This window comes from Harpia harpyja, chromosome 12 (assembly GCF_026419915.1).
Source record: "Harpia harpyja isolate bHarHar1 chromosome 12, bHarHar1 primary haplotype, whole genome shotgun sequence".
NCBI classification, from domain to species: domain Eukaryota; kingdom Metazoa; phylum Chordata; class Aves; order Accipitriformes; family Accipitridae; genus Harpia; species Harpia harpyja.
In genome coordinates this window covers 18,770,182-18,792,935 of record NC_068951.1, presented here as the reverse complement: position 1 = coordinate 18,792,935, position 22,754 = coordinate 18,770,182, and the positions used below count along the sequence as shown (strand labels likewise).

Here is a 22,754-nt window from a genome sequence, read left to right as displayed (position 1 = left end):
GGCTCACTTTTGGGGATTAATTTTAAGGTGGTGGCATACAAAGACTCCCCCCGAAAGCGCTAAGAGCCGAGTGCTTCAGGCAGCCGCAGCCGCCTCGCAGCCCACCCGGGTCTGCAGCGCGAGCGATTTGAGCGGCCGCCCCGCGGGGGCCAGGGGAGCGCCGGCGAGCAGAGCGCTCCCGGCGGCTCCCGCAGCGCCGGGCCGGGCCGGGCCGGGCCGGGCCGGGCCGGGCCGGGGAGCCGAGGCCGGGCAAGGCTGCGGGCGGAGCCTCCAGCTGCAGCTGAGAGCTGAGCGCAGTGCGGGCCTGCCACTGCCGCCGCCGCTCGGTGTATGCCCGCAGCCGGGCGGGCTCGGGGCGGCGCGGGCGGCGGCGGCGCTGTGCATGCCGGGCGCGGGGCGGCGCGGGCAGGAAGCGCTCGCTCCCGGCCGAGCCGAGCCCGTGCGCAGCCGGCGGCGGGGGCGGGCGCTGCCGTGCCGGTGCCTCTGGGGCTGGGGCACGGCGGAGTGCCGCGGCGGAGGCAGCGGCGGGATGGGGTTGGCTTCCTGAAGCGGGGGGAGGGGGGAGGGGGCTGGTTTTGCGTTTCGGTCCCTCTCCGCCCCCCTCCTGCCCCTCTCTCCCAAGTTCGTCGCTCTGCCGCGGCCCCTCCGGAGCGGCTGGCTGCGGGCTGCCCCTGCCCCGCTCCCGGCGCTGCCTGCGGCGGGGCGGGCGGGGACGGCGGGGAGCCGAGGCAACCCAGGGAGCGGCCCGCCGCCCCCGGGGAGGCTCTGCTCCGGGGAGCAGTGGGGGAGGCGGCTGGCACAGGCGCCGGGCTCCGCCGCCCGCCCCCCGGCACCGCCGCCGTCTGCCCAGCGCTGGCGGCCCCGGGAGATGGTGACACATGAAGCGTGCGGGAAGGACCATGGTTGAGAGGACCAGCAAGTTCTTGCTGATCGTGGCCGTCTCGGTGTGCTTCATGCTTATCCTATACCAGTACGTGGGGCCGGGGCTGAGCCTGGGTTCCCCCAGCGGCCGCTCCTACTCGGAGGAGCTGGACCTCTTCCCCACGCCGGACCCGCACTACGTGAAGAAGTACTACTTCCCCGTGCGGGAGCTGGAGCGGGAGCTCGCCTTCGACATGAAGGGCGAGGACGTGATCGTCTTCCTGCATATCCAGAAGACCGGCGGCACCACCTTCGGCCGCCACCTGGTGCAAAACGTGCGGCTGGAGGTGCCCTGCGACTGCCGGCCCGGGCAGAAGAAGTGCACCTGCTACCGCCCGAACCGCCGGGAGACCTGGCTCTTCTCCCGCTTCTCCACGGGCTGGAGCTGCGGGCTGCACGCTGACTGGACCGAGCTCACCAACTGCGTGCCCGGAGTGCTGGACCGCCGGGAGAGCGCTACCGCCAAGACGCCCAGGTACCGGCCCACCGCCCTCTCCCGCTTCCCCGCTGCTCCTCGGGCCGCGCTCCCCTCTGACCGCCGCCGCTCGCCCGACCCCGTCCAGTGTCGAGTCCCCCTCCCGGTGCGTTGCAGTATGCTGCTAACGTGCTGTGCCCCAACCTGCCCTGAACCTTTCCTCAGCCGGTTCACCTGTCCTCCCCTCCCGTCCTCCAGGCTGTGCCCTGCACCTTCCTTCTGCATTCCCAGGCAAATAGACTGCTCTTTCCCTCCCGTCTACCTAGTACACTGCACCCTCTCAGTCCGTGGTCTTCTGCTCTGGCAGCTTCTGTGGACCCCTTAGCAAGCGTATGTATTTGAGCCACTTACTCTCTTTTGTAAACATTTAGTCTTTATCTCGGACCTCACTTGCCACCTTTTAGTACCCATTATAACGTACCCTAGGCTGAAGCTTGCCTTTGTAATCAGCTTTGCCCAGACCTGTGCACCCGTTTTCCTCCAGTTGAAATTGCTCTCCAGTGCAACTGAGGAGAGGCACATGAGCCCACCAGTCCTCGTGCTTACCTCCTTGTTTTACCCCCCTAGTCTGCCTGATAGTTTTTTTGCACACTGCAGAAAACATCCCTTAAACATCCTTTCTTACGTTCCTTGCTGTTTATCTTGATGGTAGACCTGAGGTGAAATCTTCTGGGGAAAGGAGCTGCCTTGTACGTGTTCCTTGTGTCTCCCTCATCTGTGCACCAGGAGAGAGGGAGAGCCATCCTAAAGCACCCCTCAGTGCATCCCCGTTGAACACCCAGTGTATTTCTGCCCTCTTATCCCATATTTCTCTACCTTGGTCTCTTTATAAATTATAAATTTCAGAGGAATTTTCTGTTTGAAGTACTCTGATAAAGACAGCAGCTTATATTAAGATCTCCAAAGGTAATGTTCTTTTAGCTCAGTATACCTTTGTGTCTTTCATTTCAAATGACAGGGTTTTTTTAATTGATCACTTTTTTTTAACACCATGCACGCCTTCCTTGACATATCAGTGTTTTTATTATGACACTTTGTAATCTGTTTGCCTGAAAATTTTATTTTTAAAGGTGTCCAAGCTCTTATGCTTAACATTTGCTTATGCCATATGCTTTATTTATAGGCATATTGTTAATACCATATGTAATCCATTTAGTGAAAGGTGGCCTTTAAGAAAGTATGTTTTAGCATCATAACTGTTTTCCTCTGCATTTTTTAAAAGCAGTTTTTAATCATTTTTCTTTCATTGGAGCTGTGTGCGATTGCCGGGGTTCTTTATTGTCTCTGTCATGATTGCTGCTGTTTTCAACCCGTTTCAGTGTTAGTCATCCAACTACTATGCTCAGATTGCTGTCATGCTGCCTGACCCAGGAGCAGCAAACTCAAATATGTATCTAAAGGGCTGAGTATTCAGGCTTTCCTGTGGTCTCGTATTTTACTAATAAGGTGCTTGAAAATACCCATAAGTAAAATATCCTCAGCCCACCTAGTTGCTATTGAGGTTTTAGTGAAGCATTGTAACGAAAAATGCACAAAGTTCAAATCTGATTCAAAAAAGAAACAAAATGTTACCCGTTTTGTGAACCTTGGCACTTGGCTAGCAAACTATTAACCTTATATAAAGACTGGTGTGGTTTTATGAATCGTCTCAGAGCCTTGTGTGTTTCCGTTGGCGATTTTGTACTAAAACCTGCTATGTGTTCAGTATTTAACGGTCTCATCCTATTTAGCAGTTGGTTTTTTGTATAGGTACTTGAGAACAGGGCACTTCGGGTTGTGAAACAGCAATTAAATTCCTTACTGCAACTCATAGGAAGTTGAGAACCAGAAGCCTATTGCCTTATCTCAAACGCTTGTGAATAAAATTTTCTTTGTCATTTGTTTTGCAACATCAGGAACTGTATGCTTCTATATGTTTCTTAACTGTCTTGATTTTTTTGGATGTGCCAGAAAAATAATCGATCCTGTCCCATTCCCCAATGTCTCTGCATATCCAGAAGTCGTTCTGCTTAATGTGCTCTCTTTATTTCCCTTAAATCTAAATTAGAACTTTGGTTTCAGCAGTGTAAGAACTATGATGTGGAAGTTTTAGGTAATCTAAGGTTTATCACCTTGGTCTGTTAAACAAAAACCAGAATTTACTGTTCATTGCATCCTGGGGATGGTTTTGGTGCAATGAACAGCTGCTGATTATTTTAATAATACTGTCCTAGGATACTCCTCTGTTGTACTGCAGTCCAGTTTAGTAGGCACCTTCTCCAAACTATTATTTATTTCATGTCTAAGAAAATAAGGAATAAGAGACAGGCAATGCTTGTTTAAAATAAAAATTTGATGGATTTTCTTTGTTAGAAAAAGGATAGTCTTGTATTATGTCCGTTACACTAAGAGCAATATAACTTTATTTCTCCATTGTGACATTGGATCTCTCATGTTGAAACAGGACATGTTTTTAGATAAGGCATATGCTAGAGATGCTACTGTTTTATAGTGGAACTGAACTATGAAATTATCTATCTTTCAAAAGGAAATAAAAAGGAAAAGGAGCAGCAAACAACCATTGTGGCAGGGTTCACTCAGATTCTAGTATTATCCACTCTGGGTTTTGGAGTACAGTCTTCAAATTCAGCTTTTAAAGCTAAGGTACTGGCCTCTGCATTTGCTACTTAATGTGAAGTTTAAACCTTTGTTCTTCCAACTATATGTTTATCCCCCAAAACAAAACAGCTGACTTGTGATTACAAATAAATCTGCCTTCTAGTGGATGTTGAAAAGCATGAAGGTCATTCATGATTGCCCACATGTACAAATCATGAGCTTAAAGCTGTTAATTTTGTAAGGAATGTGGTTCTGTTACTGCACAGTGCCCTATTGCACTACATTCCATAACCTGTGCATGGTACATAAATTTACAATGCAATTGCTCTTTTTATCGTTCTGCTGTTCTGTGCTAGACTTAATGGTTAGGAGCCCTAGATTGCCAAAGACTGCTTTTTATTTTTCTTCTTTCTGTCTCTCTTTTGCATTGATAAAGTAAGCAGTTGGAGATGGGTGTTTTAGCTCTAATGGGTCTGCACTCTTTAAAAACAAAACCAAAAAAACCCCCAAACAACAAACTACTGGTTCTCATCCCCCCCCCCCCCCCACCTCCCCCCCCCGTGACATGACTTTCCCTGCTTTGTATTCAAAAGACTTCTGGACAAGCACTTCTTGAAGCAAATGTTATGTTTTATACACAGCCAGTAAAAGAAAGAGATTGATTTGTTTGGGGGCTGTAAAACTTGGGACTCCAAGGAACTCTGAAGCTGGCTGTGTTTATTAGTTAAGTAACTTAGCTGCAGTTCTCTTCATGGCTTTAGTAGAGGGCAAGATTTTGGGAATGGAGGCCTATTTACTCCTTGTACTGTTAGGCGTAAATAACTGCTGGAAAAGACTTTTTTTAAAAAGCAGTAATACTAGGGTGTGTGCTTTGAGTCATCATGATGATAATATTTCAGAAAGCAGAGGCTAAGCAGTTTCTGTGAACTGCTCCCTTAAATTTCTCTCACCTAAAACTGCAAGAGATCTAATCTCTTCAGTTGATTTTGAAAAAAAGCCAAACTCAGTTCTTTAATTTGACTTCTAGAATTAGAAAAATCTATGAAGTGATCCACTAGTAACTTGTCCGTCTCCTCTGTTAAAGGACTGAATGAAAGCCCTTAGAGGTGTTGGAAAGGTTCCCTTGTTAGCCTTTGGAGGAATCATGATTCAATGCCCTGGCTGCATCCTTCTTCCGTGCTGCTAACACAAGAGCAGAGCTAGGTGTTCTGAAGTTGTCCTTGTACGGTACTTCATGCGTGAGCTTGACTCTAATGTAATGTGCTGCAGGAACAATAAAACAAACAAATTATGCTGAAGGAATTCTATGTGCTTCCTCTTCTACCTCTTCTCAAAAAAACAAACCAACAAAAAACAAACCAACAAAAAACAAACCAACAAAAAACCCCCAGACAACCCAGGCTTTGTTGCTATCCTACTGGTTTCTTCTGCCTCATGAAAACAAGAGCATCTAAGCTGGCATTTTCCTGAAGACATGTTATTCACATGGAAAGTATTTTAAGGCATACAGCTCCTTTAAAACTATGTTTTTTGCAAGCTGCCTGTTGCTGTGGGGAACCCATGTCCTTGGTAGAGTGTTGGACAGGCATTGCTGGCTCTGTGCTCACCCAGCTCACATGCATGCTCTGCCTCCTGTTAAGCTGTTTCAAGCACCAGGTAGATTTATTTATTTTTTTCATGAGCCCCCTCATGACACTAGCTTAGTCTTGGCTTTGTGTATGTGTTTCTGTGCTAGTCTGTGATAGAAGTTTGGTTTCTGAGTTCATCTATGGACAAAAAAATTGACAAAAGTATTACTTAGTGATTTTAAAAGCATGTGCATGCTTCCCATTTCAGTATTTTTTCTCAAGATTTCATATGCTTTAGAAATAAAAAAATGGTAATCTACATACTTTTATGTAAGAAATCTGGCAGGTTAGTAAAACCTGCTGTTAAACAGATCAGTCCAAGTTTTAGAGTCTCTCTGTTAAGCTATTTACAGCTTATGTTTTGGGTTGGTTTTGTGTTTTTTTTTTTTTTTAAAGAAACAATTAACAGGGCTCAGCAGTTTGTTAGTTTGACTTTTTCTGAAGTGTGAACTTTCACAGCTTCTAACCATGTATCTGTCCCTTTGCAGGGATCTGTTCTTGATGAGGTTTTTATTATATGTGTGCTTAGGAGCTGCAGAGACACATTGTCAAGAGACCAACTGTTTGAGAATGGAAGGCTTTACCGAATCGTTTTTATAATATTAGCACTTTTTAAAAGCTTAGGCTTATCATTCTTTGTGGATCTGTGTGTGCTGGGGGTTGTGAAATACCTGTCTGCAGGGAGCAAGGGGCATTTTTTCCAGTCACCAGTTCAACTCAGACGAGTTTCTCTTAAAGACTGGTGGGGAAATATCAATATAATCTATTTTCAGTAGCCTGATTCTTCTTTCAAATCTGTAGCATGTGGTGTGTTTTAAAGCCTGCTAGTCTGATACGAAACCTTTTGCACCTGGTTGTGCTTACCTATAAAGCCAGGTTGGTCCTTCAGAGCCAAACCGTTCTGAAGGGCCAGATAGGTTTATAGTGAAAATCTTTAAATTTGACATAGGAACTAAATGTGGCTGAAAGTTGGAACTCTTCAAGTAGCTGCCTTAAGTTTGAGCTACTGTATATATCTGAGCTTAAGACTTCTGGCTAGTATATCAGGTTTAATTACTCTTACTATTTTTTTTTTCTTTTGTTGGAAAAGCAAAAGGATGTGTCCTTAGATATGTCCCCGCTTGAGTGTATACTTATACTAACCTGATTTTGCAAAACTATGCATTTGGCTGTTTTTCATTAATCTTTAAACAAAAGTTGCATCATAACATAGTAATTTTGTTTTTCTGCTTAGAAGTTTGCAAACACTCTTTACCTAGACCTCAGATTTTGCCTTTTTGCCCTTATCGTTTCCCACTCTACAAATAAAATGCCAAACAGAGGGTTTGTTCTCTACCACTCATTGAGCAATTTTAGTGTACCTGTATCTCTTCCAAACTGATGTGATCTTGAGCAGTGCCACCTTGTGAACTTCATGTCACATCTTGAAAGAAATCCGTGATTTAAGAAAATTGGAGTTCATTAGTGCTGTAGGGGCTTTAGATGAAAAATAATGTGTGATCTGCAAGTATGAATTTGATGTTGCCTGATAGAACAGCTGCAGACTTACCTGGTGTGACTGGGTTGAGACCTCTTCCCTGCAAGAGACTGGTGAAGGTCTTTAGTTGGATATTAGAATGTGAACTGGAAGAGGTCATATTACCTCTTAAGAAAGCCCTGCTAGAGGAGATTATGTTATAATTTGGAGATTATTACAATACTGCCTTCCCTCTGGGCCATCTGTTCCTTCTAGGAAGGAGGAAGAGATTAGCCTCCTCTTGTGGCCTCTTCCTTCATTGATTTGCAGGGTTAGATTTAATGGGTTTGTTCAGTCAGCAGAAGCTTTTGGCTGCCTGTTTTCTAGAAAGTAATTCAGGATATGCAGGCACAGAGTTATTTAAGAAAACTTCTTTGTGAGTTCATTTCATCGGTGAAATTGATGTGCCTTATCTGAGTCATTTGTATGCAATGCCCACGTTTCCGGCTCTCATAGGAGTCCTAGATGACTCCTTGCCAACATGTTCCTAAGCCAAATGTTAGTCACAACAGCAACAAGCAGGGCCACAGAAGAGCCATGATAGAGATTAGTGGAAGGGGCTGTGGCTGTGGTATTCTAGTTACTTTGACCTGGAAGCAAAGGGTGACTGTACAGATAAACGCACCTGATTTTAAATTCAGTGAGGAATATCTGGCTTATTGAATGCACTGCACACATTCTAAGTTTCTCTACTGTACATCCTGCTGTCTTTTACAGATTATGGCTTTTGTACATCTCAAAAAGTGGGAAAGCAGTGTGGACAATTGCCTTCAGTCAGTCATAGAACCAAGGTCACTGCTTTGTGCCTCCTTATTTTAAACTTCCAGTTATTTGGCAGCAACTTTACCGAATTTGTGGTAGTAATGCTTTAAATAGGTAATATTTTTGTCAGTGAACACTTGGGCTTGTGCTTGCTTTAGAAAGCCAAAGTGGCATACTCTTAACTCCACAAAGCTTATCTTTGTTTATGCTTGTATTTCCCTAAAGTATTAGAGCAGAGAGAAATTTTCCATTATTGACTGAAATTGTGCTTTGTCAAGCAAATATGAAGCATGGTCTTTAATTCCTAATAATCACAATTGTGATAGATGCCAAGTCAGGATTTTTTTTGATGGAGTCTTTCTTGATGTGGATGGAAGGGAATGATACTTAAACATCACGAGCAAATGTCTTCCTAAACAAAGATGTTAGTGTGTTTAAATAGTACATGAAGCACAGGAGGAACACAGAGCTGAAGTAATCCGTTACAAATTCTCTTGTTTCTGAAATGGTGGTTGACCTTAAAAAAGAAAAAAAAAAAATCTACTTTTTCTAAAGGAATTGAAGTAGAATTGATGAGGAAAAAATAACCACTAGCATAGATTCAAGGCGACACAGTTTCTGTAATCGCTGTTTGATGTATTTTTGTTCACCCTTCTATTTCCGTAACAGAGTACTCTGCTGAAAATCCAGTCTGAGAATCTCTCTGAAGAGTCCTTTGGAGATTATTGCCATAAAGACACAAAGAGCCTCAAACACCTCCGTACAGTAGCATGTCAAGTTTCAGATCTGAAGAGGATGCTTCAGATAGTCTTGTGTGTTACTGCCAAAGGAGGAGCTATTTACCAATGTGTGGTATTGGAGCCTGAGATCTCTCATGACTGGAAAATGTGTTTTCAGGAAAGGTCCATGCAGAGAGAGGTCATCAAATGAAAAGCACATCATATACTTAATAGGGTTTAGTTTTTCCTACTTGTATTAAATGGCATACATCCATTTTCATTTCTGTGCTTAGCCTCAGAAGTATGATATACTATATGGAATGCTGCTTCGTCCCTACAAACTGCTGAGTAGAGCTAAGGATATGAAATATTCTGGGGCATCTCTGTTCCAATGATGCATCCAGAAAGGATTAAGAAACTCCTGTTGTCCACCTCTAACTGTAACCTGTATTTCTTAGGAGTACTAATTATATAGCTCTTTCACCTGTATATCTCAAAGCCTCTTACAAAGTATATAGTAAATAGCACCTGGTGTTATATTCATTCACAACCTTAAACAGCTCTTAAGTGGCTTGTCTTAAAGCTGGCTTTGACCATAAGTGTCAGACTTGCATGTTAATGTACAGACTTTTCCTGCCCAGTGACTTTCTCTCTTTCAGAAGCAACTGGTTTCTTAGCATGTTATTACTACTTTGCTCTGTACTTCCCTTCCTTCCACCCTATTAATGGTAAATGCTACATAATAGCTCACCTATGTTTTTATAGAGGAAATATTTCCCAATTTCCTGCCAATTTAAACAAGAAAACAGTGATTCACAATTAACTTTTCATGGTCTGACTCTGTGTTTTGCCTCATAACTAATCTCCAGCCTATTAAGCAGAGATTCTTTGATTGCACCTCACTGCAGATTGAAGTATTATCATTCCTTTTATGGAGCTCTTCTATGCGAGAGGGGAGACCTCTGAGCTTCCTGAGCCACTTTTGCATTTTTGTTTTTAAAAATACCAAATTTCCTTTTTGGTTAATGTTGATCTTGAAGTACTAACAAGACGATTTCAGATTTTTCTGGCCAAATAGCGTTAGAGTTTCAAAATGCCTGGTGACTTTTCATTATCTAATTTCAGACACGTTGAAAAGGACCTGGTTTCTGGACAAGTGCTAAAGAGGTAGAAGTGCTGCCTTCTAAAAACTCCTTCCATGTATTGGAGTTACCGTACATTTTAGCCTTAGTTCTTGTTTTAATTAGACATGCACACATATAAGATACCTGATTACAGGGAAATATTCAGTGACTTTTGAAAGAAGGTTTTATGAAGAGCATGCATTGTTCTTTCCTCTTTTATCTTAAATAGCTTAAAGAAAAAAGTATTTTTTTGTATTTTTTCTCTCAGGTGTCTCAGAAAATTTAAATTTTCTGACAAACAAATCCTGTAAAAATACAGTTGACTTTGTTGTTGTTGTTGACTGTTTTGTTTTGCTGCCGTGACCCCCTTGCTCTCAGTAAAGGTTTTAGTTAGGATACCTGTGACCCTATATCAAAGCGCTGGGAAAAAAATCAATGCCTCATAGCTAAGACAAACAGCAGCAGCGTGCTGACTCACCAGTTTCCTGACAGGTTTTGCTTTCCTAGTGGAGATGGGGAAAGAACAAGGAGCACAAGAATCGCAGAGCATAATCATAATCAGTCAACCATCCCTTCTTTTAACATGCCTTAAATCATAAAAGGCAGGATTACCTTCTTCTGTTCTTTGCCTCTTTCTCTTTTCTTTCTTGCCACCTGTACCTTTTTTTTAGGTCTTTGAAAGAGAAAAGACAAATGTGACTTGGGTAGTTCTGCAAGGAGGAAGATTGAACAGATTTATCCTGGCTGCTGAAGCAAGTACAGTAGGGGTCATTTAGATGAAAACCCCCATTAAGAGAAATACTTCATCCATTGTATACCGTACAGGAAAGCCGGTACATATGCATAGGAGCCTTTTCAGGTAAGGAAGTGCCTTAGCCTCTTTTCTAGGGGGACAAAACTGGAACTTCTTGTTCCAAGCATCCGAGTGGAGTTTCCATCACTGATTATACTGTTGTGGCTGGTGTTATTATTTGCAACACATCCAAAATAAATAATCTTGAGCCTTTTTTTTCCCTAAAGGTTCCCTTTGATTTATTTGACCAGATTTCCATATATGTTTAAAAATGACAGCATCTTTCTAGTGTGTACATAGCCTGAATCCAGTAGAGCCTTAGACCTGGCCAAAGACTTCACCACTAATTTCACCATTATTGTAGTGAGGTCCTGTATTTTTAACAACCATATTGTGTTACATATGTCAGGATTCCTACCATTGCTACCCGTAGCTTTGGTTTTGAAATGTAGTATTACACTAAAGACCAATGACTCAATATTGCCCTTCTTTATTCAAGCCATTATTTGGGCACAGCTCTTGTACTGTGCAAACAAGCTTTGTCTGAGCAGTGTGTTATTTCTTCATAATACCTGAACAACCTTTATTTTCCATTCCCTGAGCTAACACTTTTCCTCCAGGCTGGCATCTTCTTGCGCCTTGATTACTTCAATACTATCTTCCTGAACTTGATGAATTAAATCTTCCTCTTTCACTTTAGAGATCTCCTACTGCCTAACTCTTCTCACTCTCATGACTTACTAGACGTAGGACTTGAACTCTGAATCACCCAGTAGTCCCCACTTCCATCCCAGCTTGAATTTTCAGGCAAATTCAGTCACACTTTCTAATATGCTCAATCTGCTTATCAAGGGAGAAGTTTCCTGTGTTGAAATGCGAAGTTCCTTGGTTGTTGTTCATGACTGAGAGCTCATAGACCTGTCTTGTTATACACATGCAAAAGGTTAGCATTGGTATTTTGATTAGACACTCTCAGAAATGTTTGGTGCTGAAGCAGGAGTTGAAATGCTAGGGTCCTTTTCTGTCGAATGCTTAGTTTACTTGAAGGTTGTGTCATCTTTGCTTAGATGCCCATGACTTGACTCTTCATCCTGTGTGGTGTGCAAGCCATGGTCGAAGTAGTTTCCTATGCCCAGAAAGTCCTACAATGTGCTCCAAACCATCTGATTGCTTTTTGGGTGCTTCTAAAGTAATCACTTAATAAAGAAGTGAAATCAGCTATATTTTCTTAGAAAGGGAAAATGTGTTTAATGAGATGTATTACTCTTTGAATGCTTTATAATCTTGCAAGATACTACATGCTTTGTTAAATTAAATTAAGTCAGAAGAGGATGAAATAATTTACTTAAACCTGTGCTTGTGGTTTTGGCCTTTTTAAACCAAGGTTTCTCCCCATAACTCTGTGTGATCATCTTCTTCTACCTTTCTTAGTCATGATGTGTATGTAGTCCATTTACCATTCTCATCCATTTAAGAGTTTCTGAAGCTGAGTAGACTAGCAGCTTGAGGCCTAACATGGCAGAAAGCAACTACAAAATGTCCCATGTTTTCTATATTTAATTCGCAGACTTCTTAGGACGAAGAGGATGGTTATACTCCAGTGCTGTGAACCCCATGTGTTCCAGAATATGAAAAGAAAATCCATGCATCTATTTTCAAATGCTGGTTGTGTCTTGAGATTTTTATTTGGGGTTTCTTTTTCTTCTGATTCTTGAAGAGCCCCTTTTTTAATAGGTCGGAAAGTTTTAGGCTTACAAAATGTAACTATGCCAACATCAGAAACAACTATTAATCTCAACAGTCAAATTTAATACAGTCAGTACACTTAAAGCTTTTCAGTGAGGTATTGCTGTCTTAGGATGAGCCTCTAACACTGCTCAGAAAGGGTTGCTTTCATGACTTTTACTAAATTGGATGAAGCTGACACCTGTTTATGCAGCCAGTCATATGCAGCAAGCACATGTATTACAGAAACTGAAAATTAGCCAATTACTATTTTCAGCATTTACACTTTAATAGCCAGTTACCAATTTTCAACCCCAAGTGTTCAGAAGTCAAGTCAGGCTCCAAGCACACAAGTGCGCTAGCAGTTTATATGAGAGCATCATTTTCTTTTTTTAAGAAAATGCCAGCTCGAAATATTGAAATGATAAAACAAAAATCACTGAATGATACATGAGTTTTGATTTTAAAAAATAACCTTGTCATTGACCATTTCTAATAAAAGAGGACTAGCTATAGGCGATCTCTTATGTGTCACTTGGGCATGTCAAGGAGGGACTGAAAAACAGCTGCCACAGTTCTATTAGTATGAACTCGGGTTTGGTCATGTCATGAGGACTGATGTGACTCCCACCAAAAAGGAAGTCTCAGGAAGTTGTTCGATGGCGATGGCTGGAGGAGTTGTACTTAAATTCTGGTTGTAAAATGAGCACCTGAGGTTGGGGATAGAAGAAGAATGAGATAATCAGTCCATAATTGAGGATGAGGGAAAAAAGAAGAAACCACACATACCTTGTGTTGACTAGGATTTTCAGGTGTTAGATGGTTTGTTAGTTACCAATAAAGCTTTTTGTTAAATAGCCATAAAGTCTTTGATCTTAGTGAAGACACAGTTTGAATTTCTCGCCTTTCTTTCCACCAAATTTCTTTGCCTTGAGAGTTCTGTAGGATTTGACACTGAAACTGTGTGTAGTTGTTTAAAAGAATAATATTGGACTACAACATGCAAGAAGAATACTCGAAAAGTCTGGTGTGAGTAAATATAGTATGTGAGACATCTAGCTTAGTAAATGTGAAAGGCATTTGTCCCTGACTTCTAAAACATACTTAGATCTTTTAACTGGCAACTGCTAAGAATATATTTTTATAATATGATTTAGGCAACTCCTTGGAAGAATAATTTGGCAAATTCTGTGTAACTTTTAAACTTTTTCCTCAGTGTGTTAGCTGCCTTGAGACAACTGAAAAGGTCGTGGATTTGCCTTCAGCTAGTCTGAAGGTTTTCCATGCTGTGACATGCTGCTTATAGCAGCTTCTGTGATGTAGAGATGCATTAAAGAAGAAAGGTGTCTTTGCCTGAAAGCCTAATCAAAGCTCAAGGGAGGCTTAAAAAATCAGGATTAGCGCTTTGAAATGGATTAACTTGCAGTGGCTGTGATACAGAAGTTTTACACAGTCCTTTCAGTTTTCTTAGTTTGGGAAACAAGTTCCTGTGTGATAAGCTAGCAGCGTGGTAAATGAGTGGATCAGTGTGGCCAAACACGGTGTTGCATGAGGGAAAAGAATCACATATCCTTGCTGCCTGGAGGTGGCTGGCTGGCTTTGAGTGTCCTGGAGTGTCCTGCTTGCTCAAGCAGGGGCTGAAGCCATATCACTTTCATGGGCCTGTCGGCCAGATGTTTGTATCTGTCAGGTCTTCCTTGAACTTCTTTTCTCAGAAACATTACTGAAGATTTCTCTGGATTATGCTTATGCTAGCAGTTCTTATCTAGGTGTTAACCTGCCTATGACAGCAGTTCCTGCTAAGAAATATTCCTGTAGTTAGCTGAAATGTTTCCACGGTGCTTATAACAGTAGCTGTCAGCAGGAGAAATACACTTGTTTTGTCTGAACCTTTGAAATTGGCTGACGAAAACGGTTTTGTTTACAGCATTTCACCAGCTGGAAAGCAGTAGGAAATTGTCCATCCCATTTCCATCCCAGCAAAAGGCCCAGCCAGGAGTGTGGAAGTTGTGTATTACAAAAGCTGGATTGTTGCCCATGTTATTAGGTACTTCAGGGAAGCTTGTAGGAACCGTTCTTAACCTGGCTGTCTGTCCCATCTTGCTCAGGCAAGTTTTTATGTTTATTTGACAATGCTAAGACTGGGTTATGCACACTATTTGCACAGCCAGCTTTTATGTTGCTAAACTGTAAGGTGATACATGCAGGGGGCAGAGGGATGCTGGCTTTTGTAACTGTTCAGCACAGGTTTTGTATTCCTCCCAAACAGCTGAGCTCTCAAGTGTGGGGGTTGCTTCCCTCATGACGCCTGGGCGAACCATGCATTGTTCCCCACGCTCTGTCTCGAAAGCTGTTAAGAGAGCTTATTCTTTGTGGCTATCACAGGACAGCAGCATGTGAAGGAAGCAGCACCAGCAGCAAACTCTCTGGTGTACAAATAGGGAAGAACCTGGGTATCGGTTTGTATTTGTGAATAGCCCAGGCATCATCTCTAAAAGGCAGCAGAGAACTTTGCCTACTTTTCATATCCAGGGAAAGTGCTACTTGCCACCTGACCTGAAGCATTTTAACAATAGTTATTTTTTATTGTATTATCTGTTGCACGTATCACCTTGCAGCCCTTTTGAAATAGGTCACCTGCACAAAAATGGAGAAATGTTTATGTCCCATTAGTTTCCCAGTCTTGAAACCACAGATGACAAAGCCAGTACCTAGCAAAGGTATGTAAGGGCTTTTGTTCTTGAAGAGCATATACATTGGATGTGTATGTGTGCATACTCTTTCTTCAAATTCCTCTGCAGTATAACTGTTAATCCCTATGCCATGCTGAGCTGGGATACTGTGTTCTTTTTATATAAATGCAGAAACAGAGGCAAAAGTTAAACTGCTTCTCGTGGGATATGCCAGGACACCAAATCTAGGATTACAATATATGCATGTTGAGTGCTCATCCATGTGCTTACACTAGTAGGTTATGCCTCACCACAAGGAGGGTTCCATCTTTCCTGTCTCAGGATCTGCCCAAGGGGTGAGCTTGGATTGGACTGTGTAACAAGGTAACTGTGAGATTTCCCGTCACTCAATCAGATGCTATAAGTAAAGATCTTCTAAATCAGTTTTCTAAATATCCTGAAACAAATGCAGAAGTAAATCTTCTTGCAGACTGTCCACAGCATGACTACTTCCATTTGGAAATAACTTCCCCCTGAGGCTTTCTCTCAAAAGTTCTTCTTGATGAGTGCATTTTCTTTCTGGCGCTCTAGCTAGTGTTGGGGGGGGAGGACTTGACACTTGAGGTGTAGTTGGACTATAATGGCAATATAAATCGCAATAGGAAGGGTGTAACTGCAATTTATAAAACTTGCTGGATGATCAATAGTTTCTCCTGTATACTGTGTGGATAGCGGTTGGCTATGATAAAGCACTGGTTGTCAGTGTAACACCCAGCTGGAAATCTTGCAGAAATTGAAGGATGGATTCTCTGAACATTTGGGAGATGTGGGATGCTTGGTCTGCCAAATACTTCAGACAGGATGAATCCACCCCTTTCCTAACTAGGATATTTCCTGACTTCTGAAGTTATTTGGGGATTGTAATGAAAAATCTGTTTTCTGGATTGAAGCCTGGCCAATCCCAAATCTGGAAATAACTGCTCGTGAGAACAAAAAGAACAGTTATATTTGTCAGCTAGACTATCGTGGGTAAGCGAGATTTAGAGACTTTTGCCTAGTGTAGAAAGGATCTGAGAACAGCTTTCTCTTATGGAAGTCAGTAGAATTACTTACATACTGAGGAATTTATATGGCTCTCTACTCCTTTTCGTGGGAATATGTGTTTGTGTTGGGATGTTTGTGAAAGTTTAATGCGTATATTTTAACTTGGTTTGGTTTAAACTCAAGCAGGATCCTGTGTCTGCATGAACCATGACATCTTGAATTATTCTGAAAATAATTTTGTAATCTGTGCAAAAATACCAACCCTAGCATAGATCGGAACCAGAGCTAGTGAATTGCAAAGGTGTCAGCTATTAAGTTCTTGGATACTTCAGGATTTACTGTATAGTGCATACTGCTGCAATATCCCTGTTTCAAAAAGAAAAACTTAGTTTCATGGGAAGTGGTCTCTCTGGGGTCAGTGAGGAGAGCATACAGGGCGGGAAATGACTGGGCGTTAACAACTTCCCACAGGATAAAGCACAAACAGTCCTCCCTTCAAACAAATCCGGTTACTGAATGTGAGTAGGAACTCCGAATTTTAGTGGATTTCTGCAATTAAGAATACAGGCCTCGTGTTCCAGAAAATAATTAAGCAAGTGTTTATAGTGGTGAGGGAACTCAAGAGTAGGAGCTGGTTATACCCATTCATTCTGGTTATTGGCCTTTCTTCCCCCTTCCTATTTATAACTAATTTAAATGTGACTAACAGCTAAAGCTAGAACTATACTTCATGTCACATAATCTTTTTTTTTTCACCCTGCTTGATGATGCAAGTTGAAACAAAGGCCTAGTTGTTTAAGCAGCCTTTAAACTCTATAAAAGTTCACATGCTTCTAAGTCATGCTTTTAAATCACACCTCCAAGCCTGTATGGGAAAGCTACAGGCAAGTTTTGAGAAATTCATTCTTCATTCTGTTCAGCACACAGCTGATGGTGTAACAGGAGAGGGAGGAGGAGTCTAAGCATGAGAATGGTACTTCTAAGTGCTCTACTTGGTTAGAGATGGAGGTGGGACCAGTGCCTTGAGGTCATGTAAGGAGATATCTGGAGCTTTTTGCCCCCAGGTCACTACATCAATGCAGAACATGCTTAATGTGCTAAAAGCTCATATCCATCTGGTCCGTACTTTCAGTGCTGCTCTTAGGTGACAGATGTCCTCTCTACAAATGCAACTCTCTATATGGCACTAAATAGACCCCTGTTTCTTTTGCAGTCTTAGTTGAGTATGTAAGATTGAATTAAATAGAGGAACTGAGCTGTGTGAATGGCCAAGTAATTCATGATGTAGTAAGCCTTCCTCTGATGATTTCTGGTTTCATCAGCTAGCCTTTCTGTCATGCCAGAGTGCTCTTCTGCTCTTTGTAAATAAAATAGCGATGGTAGAATGGGACGCAGGTACAGACTATGTCACTGCTGTTGGAACATATCTGGAGCAGTGTCAAAACTGCAATCCTGACCTCCATGAATCATCTCACTTTAGTTCAGTGATATGAGAGTATCCAGACTTGTATCCTTGGACACAAGGACCAAAAATGTTTAACTTGAACTCACTCATGTTAGAAAAGTTGCCTCAAAGGCACACAAAATGGGGAGTAGGAGAAACCTGGCCATTGAAATGAGACTTTTGGATGTAGTCACAGCGGGACTCACTTAAGTAGCTTGGTCAGGTACCAGATGCTCTTATTTTTCCTTTCCTTTGTAATGGCACTATACAGGTCTGAAGAAGCTTTTATAAAGACAGTGAATTGTAAGCTAGCCCAGGAGACAGGAGCAGCATTCAGATATCAGTTGGCAGGAAGACAGAAAGAGACACTGCATTAGTACCAGAAATAAACTTGGATCTGTGCTTTAAATATATGAGTTCAGCTTTCTCAACATTTGTATAGTTTTGTAGTTTTCATTCCTGTTTATATCTAATTAGAGTTTCCCTTGTTTGGGAGAAGGGAGGTGTCTCTGAAGTACGAGCTGTTAGGGGTATGACTCCGATAACAAGTTAGTGCAAGGTGAGGGTGTGGATTGCTGGCAAGTCAGCCCGCCTGGTGCTTGCCCTTCTCCCACGGTAAGGTGCAGTGTTTCAACCTCAGTGGAAATGGGTAAGTTGCTTTACGCCTGCTGTGTGGCAAAAACATGCCCACAGGTTTCATGGCATAAGTGGCATGCTGTAAGTTTGCATGATAACATGCCTTCAAATATTACGATGTAAAACCTATTGTGTTTGGATTGAGAGGAACTACAGTACTACAGCTGGTTGCCTGCCTCAGAGAGGAAGGTCAGTGAACATCTCTGCCATATTCTTGAGTCAAAAGTATTTGCTGTTTCTTTTGCTTCCTACAGCAGTCTTTACCAGAGGTAGGAACTGTGCCATCACAGTGCCAGGAGGTCAGGTACAAATGTTGTACAGAGCCTCCATGCAGTAACTGTGTTTCTCACACACTGGACCAAACATCCTTTTACAATTTTTGGTTTTGTTGTTTTTGTTTTTTGTTTTTCTTTTAACCATTTGGCAGCATCTTCATCTCTATTCCTCTTTTTTTTTTCTTTTAACCATTTGGCAGCATCTTCATCTCTATTCCTCTGTATCAGGAAAGGAAGAATTGTAAATGCAGGCACTCAGCTACTCTCAACCTGAGAAGGACGGAATTGGTTTATTTGGCTGGAAGCCACAGAACTAAGTGAAATTGTCATAGGATTCTTAGCCACTTATGAGAAAAGCCTAGGTTTAGTTTCAACAATTTAGTAATGAAATTCAAGCATGGATAACAGTTGTGGTTCATGGTCTCAGGAGAGGTACACTAAAAGACTTCGTGTCCAGCTCTCTCCTCAGAGCTCTTGCGGCAGTGGGAGAGCTCAGAGCTGGGCTGTGGCTCATCCAGCTGTCAGGAGATCAGGTGTCACACTGAAGAGCTCTGTTGTAGTATTGATCTAATCTGGAGTGAACAAAAGAGACTCATGTCTGACAGAAAAAAGGGTTGGGCTGTTCATGCAAACTTGTAGCTCAGAGCAGTTGGTTTCACTGGTGACAAGATAGAGGCTCTGGTGCAATTAATCTTTGTCTGGCCTTGTGTGGCTACGCTACTTGGGTTTCTGTGCTGCATCCAATTGCATCCTGGTAGAAAAGGAAGGCAGCAAGAGGACACTGGAATAACACTGGCCAAGAATCTCCATTTGTCTTCAGGCTTTTTCTGGTTTAATTTTGCATGGCTTCAGTGAGGTTGCACTGTTGTTCAATTAATTTGTAGGGTACAGTCTCAGACAGGTTGTTTCCTGGGTTTGAGTAGTCCACATCCAACTTTGCTTCCATGAACAGAGAGATGTGGGAGGTTTAGATTGTGGGAAGCTTTGACAGGCACCATGCACAGCCCAGAGGTTCTGAAAAAGCAGATTTGGAACAGTGGCTTTGAGGAAAAACCTTCTTGTCATTGGTTGATCTTCTTTATGAGAATTGCTGTACATGAGCAGACCACTGCCCAACTTCTAAGCTTTTTAGCCCTGTCATTTCATGTTATATAGGCATAAAGTTTAGCATGATCAAGTTCAGCAGCTCTCATACGTATTTACCTGTGCAATCAATCCTCACCAAGAAACAACAAAGGTGTCCTTCAGACTTTAGGAGTTTGGTTTTCTGTTCATTGGGTTTTTGAGTAAAGGAAGAGGTAGTGATGCTCTCAGTAGCAAGGAAGATTTCTGCTTTTTTTATTTAATTGAGGAATTTGAAGGGGTGGAGTAAAAGATCATGGTTTATTCTTTTGTTTAATTTTCCTCTCCTTCAGAGGACAGGTGTTGGAGTTATGTTTATGTCATTCCAGTGCCAAACACTTGCCTTGACTTCAGCAGCAGCATTACTGCAAAAAAAGAATGAAAAGTTTTATGCCATGCCACAAAGCGCATATGAATTACCGTAGAATGTTTACTTGCATTTCTAAATTTTGGCAGAAAATGAGGCAGGAAATGCTTTATTAGAAACCTTGTCCAAAGAATCTATAATTGCACAATTTAATTATGTTGGCAAGGGGCTCTGGAAAGGTGCTTGAGCTTCCATCAAATGGTGACAGCGTATCTATATGTTTTGCCAGTTGTTGCCTCTTGCCCCGCACAGTGACATTTCAAGAGAACAGTCAGTGTTTGCTGAATGGGAGCGTGGAAGTAGAAAAAAAAAAAAAAGAGAGCAACATTTTTCAACTCCAGCACAGTCTACTTTGGCATGCAGCACACTGCCTTTTCCACAGGGATATGTGTGTTCTCTGGAGTGTACTGGACTGGACTGAAATTAAGCATTCGCAACATTAATTGTAGTGTCCACTGTATGAATCTGTTTATCTGTATAGATATGTGTATAATGACTCATATTGTTCTGAAGCTTTTCTGCATGCTCTTGTCTATGAACAGTTCAAACTATGTACAGAAGGCGTCACCAGTGCTGTGATAACATTCCCATTCTTCTGCTGAACTCTCTCCTGCTGTCAGTCGTCCTTTCAGAACCAAAGGGCACAAACTGCTTCAAAGGTACCTCAAATTAAATTGGCAGGAATCTCATAAATTTGAGTCCGGTCCTGACTACTCCTCAGTTATAAACATTTATCTCTGTTGTTGCTAGGCTGTTAACAAGAAATGCAGACCTGGGATTTAGTTTAAGTGCCATTTGAACCTTACATACAAACACTACAAATAAACCTACCAGGCTAAACAGAAATCAGACATGTAATTCCTTCTGAGGTATCTAGATGCCTTGATATCTTTTCTGCAGGTAGCCTGCCAATCAAGAATTAAGAGTTGTTGCTCCCTGTCTTCTCTCGAAGGTTGTTTCTCTCCTTACCTGTATTACACAATTACATTTTTCAGTGCTACTTCCCTACTTTCAAATGTTTCTCTTGGTACTTGTTAACTTCACCCTCAAAAAGGGGTCATTCTGCAAGACTCTTGTGGGACATCACTGTAGAGCAGACCTGATCTCTATGCTGCTTTTCCCATTAGACATGAGTTAAGACCCTCAGAGCTTGACCTAAACCAGTCATGGTCTAAAGATGGAGACTTGGTAAGACTATTAAGGATAAGCATCTAACAGCGAATTGCAAGTTCACAGAACTTTCTTTTGCACTGTAGTAAATTGTCATGAAACAGCCCAAGTCTGTAATGTTCAACTCTTGCCACCCTTCAAAATAGAGTGCAGACTGGTTGCAGGCCCTTGCTAATTCCTGAGCTATGCCCAAAATTTGTTTGTGAGATCATTGACTGGCTTGGACCAAAATCACACCAAGGACCAGCAATTAACAGTGCGATAGAGAAGTATTCTTCAGGTGGCATAATCTAAGTGTGTAGTGTTTTTCCCCTCTTCCTCCTCCCTGTTTTATAGTGTCCGTCATCTGCAGTGCATATTTAAGGGATTTAGAAGGGAAGTGCCCTATTATCTTCTCTGTATCCCACGCTGCCGTGTGGCAGTCCTGTACCTAACTGGGAATCTGCAGAGAGGCTAATCAATGAGGGAAGCAACCATCTGTTGGAAATTGGAGACAAGTAACTGAAGTGGAAGCTTGGATTAGTATTGCCTCTCTTTTTCTGGCTCTACCTTTCCTTAGATGAAAAATTAAAAGATTGTAGCAATTCTAGAAAACACTGAGAGTGGGATTTGGGGTTTGATTGTAGAGGAAGCAAATGCTGCACAAAGGGGCAAAGTTAGCATTAGCTTTTGCAGTCCAGCACTGTTTCTGAGGTTTGGGAATGAATTTATTTTCCCTGACTTTGAATGACTCCTTGCTGCTCTTCCTTATCCAGGTAAAGGAGGGGCAGACCGGGCCTTCTCCATGTCCAAATCACAAATGAATTGAGCAGTCTTGATCTTTTTGGAAAACAGCATACTGATACAGTCTTCAAGTAAAATGATAATAGGGCCTGAGAACCCAGGATGATGACTAGAGTTGCTTGATCACCACTTCTTCCCTCTTAACGCTCCAGCAGGCGTGCCTGCTTCTTCCTTTGCTGAAATGTCTTTGATTTTGGAACAAGGAAAGAGGAACTGGGAAGTCGTTTGCAAGCATTCAGACTGTTTGCAACACTCAAGAATAGGAAGCTGACATGTGGTTTCCTTGTTTTTTGTTTGTTTGTTTTCCCATTTCAAGGAGGAAGAGGAACACTTTGTGTCCTGCTCTGTGGGCAGCATGTGTGTGGCGGGTACACAGAGTCCTCAGTGGAGATCAGACGCCTAAGGCACCTCACAAGCATCAAGTAACCCCATACAACGCGCAAGGCAATAGAATGTCCCTTCCTGCCCCATCCTTTTGCCTCTCAGGAGGCGCAAACAAATATCATATTGTCATCCCAGAACGGGAAGTGCAGCACCAGGAAGGATAATGTAACCCTTGCCTTTTTGTCACTATTTTAATACCTGTATTTTGGTATTTGTTTTGGAAATAACTTATTTTACGCAAGCTTGTCCAAGCAGCGTTGGTGCATTGGTGAGACAAGTAGCTCTTCCGTTACAAGTGTTTTAATGAGATATAACTCAGCATGTTTGTGAGGATTGCAAACCATTTGGCATGGGTTCTGTGTCTGCTTGGCCTTCCTTAAGACACTGGTATTTACAGAGTGGGTTTGATTCAACTTCACCTTTAACTGGCCCAAACTGGGTATGTTTTAGCTGAAGCCAGTGATGTAACCTTGCTACAAATAAGGAAAGAATAGGAGTTGATATGAAAGGAGTTGCTTTTTCTAGGACACGTGGTCACACTAAATTCCATTTGTCCCAGTGTAAATTTCATGGAGTTCAATTCTGAAGCCATCCTT

General features: G+C 42.3%; 1 protein-coding gene across 1 annotated transcript in view; it reads left to right on the top strand.

Annotated features, from left to right (window-relative positions):
* Positions 1-400: 400 nt before the first annotated feature.
* Positions 401-22,754, top strand: part of HS6ST1 (heparan sulfate 6-O-sulfotransferase 1) — a 203,002-nt gene continuing 180,648 nt past the window's right edge. The window contains exon 1 of the mRNA XM_052803731.1: positions 401-1,396. Within this exon, the coding sequence (XP_052659691.1) occupies positions 879-1,396 (518 nt within the window). The 5' untranslated portion in view covers positions 401-878. The remainder of the gene's footprint in view (positions 1,397-22,754) is intronic.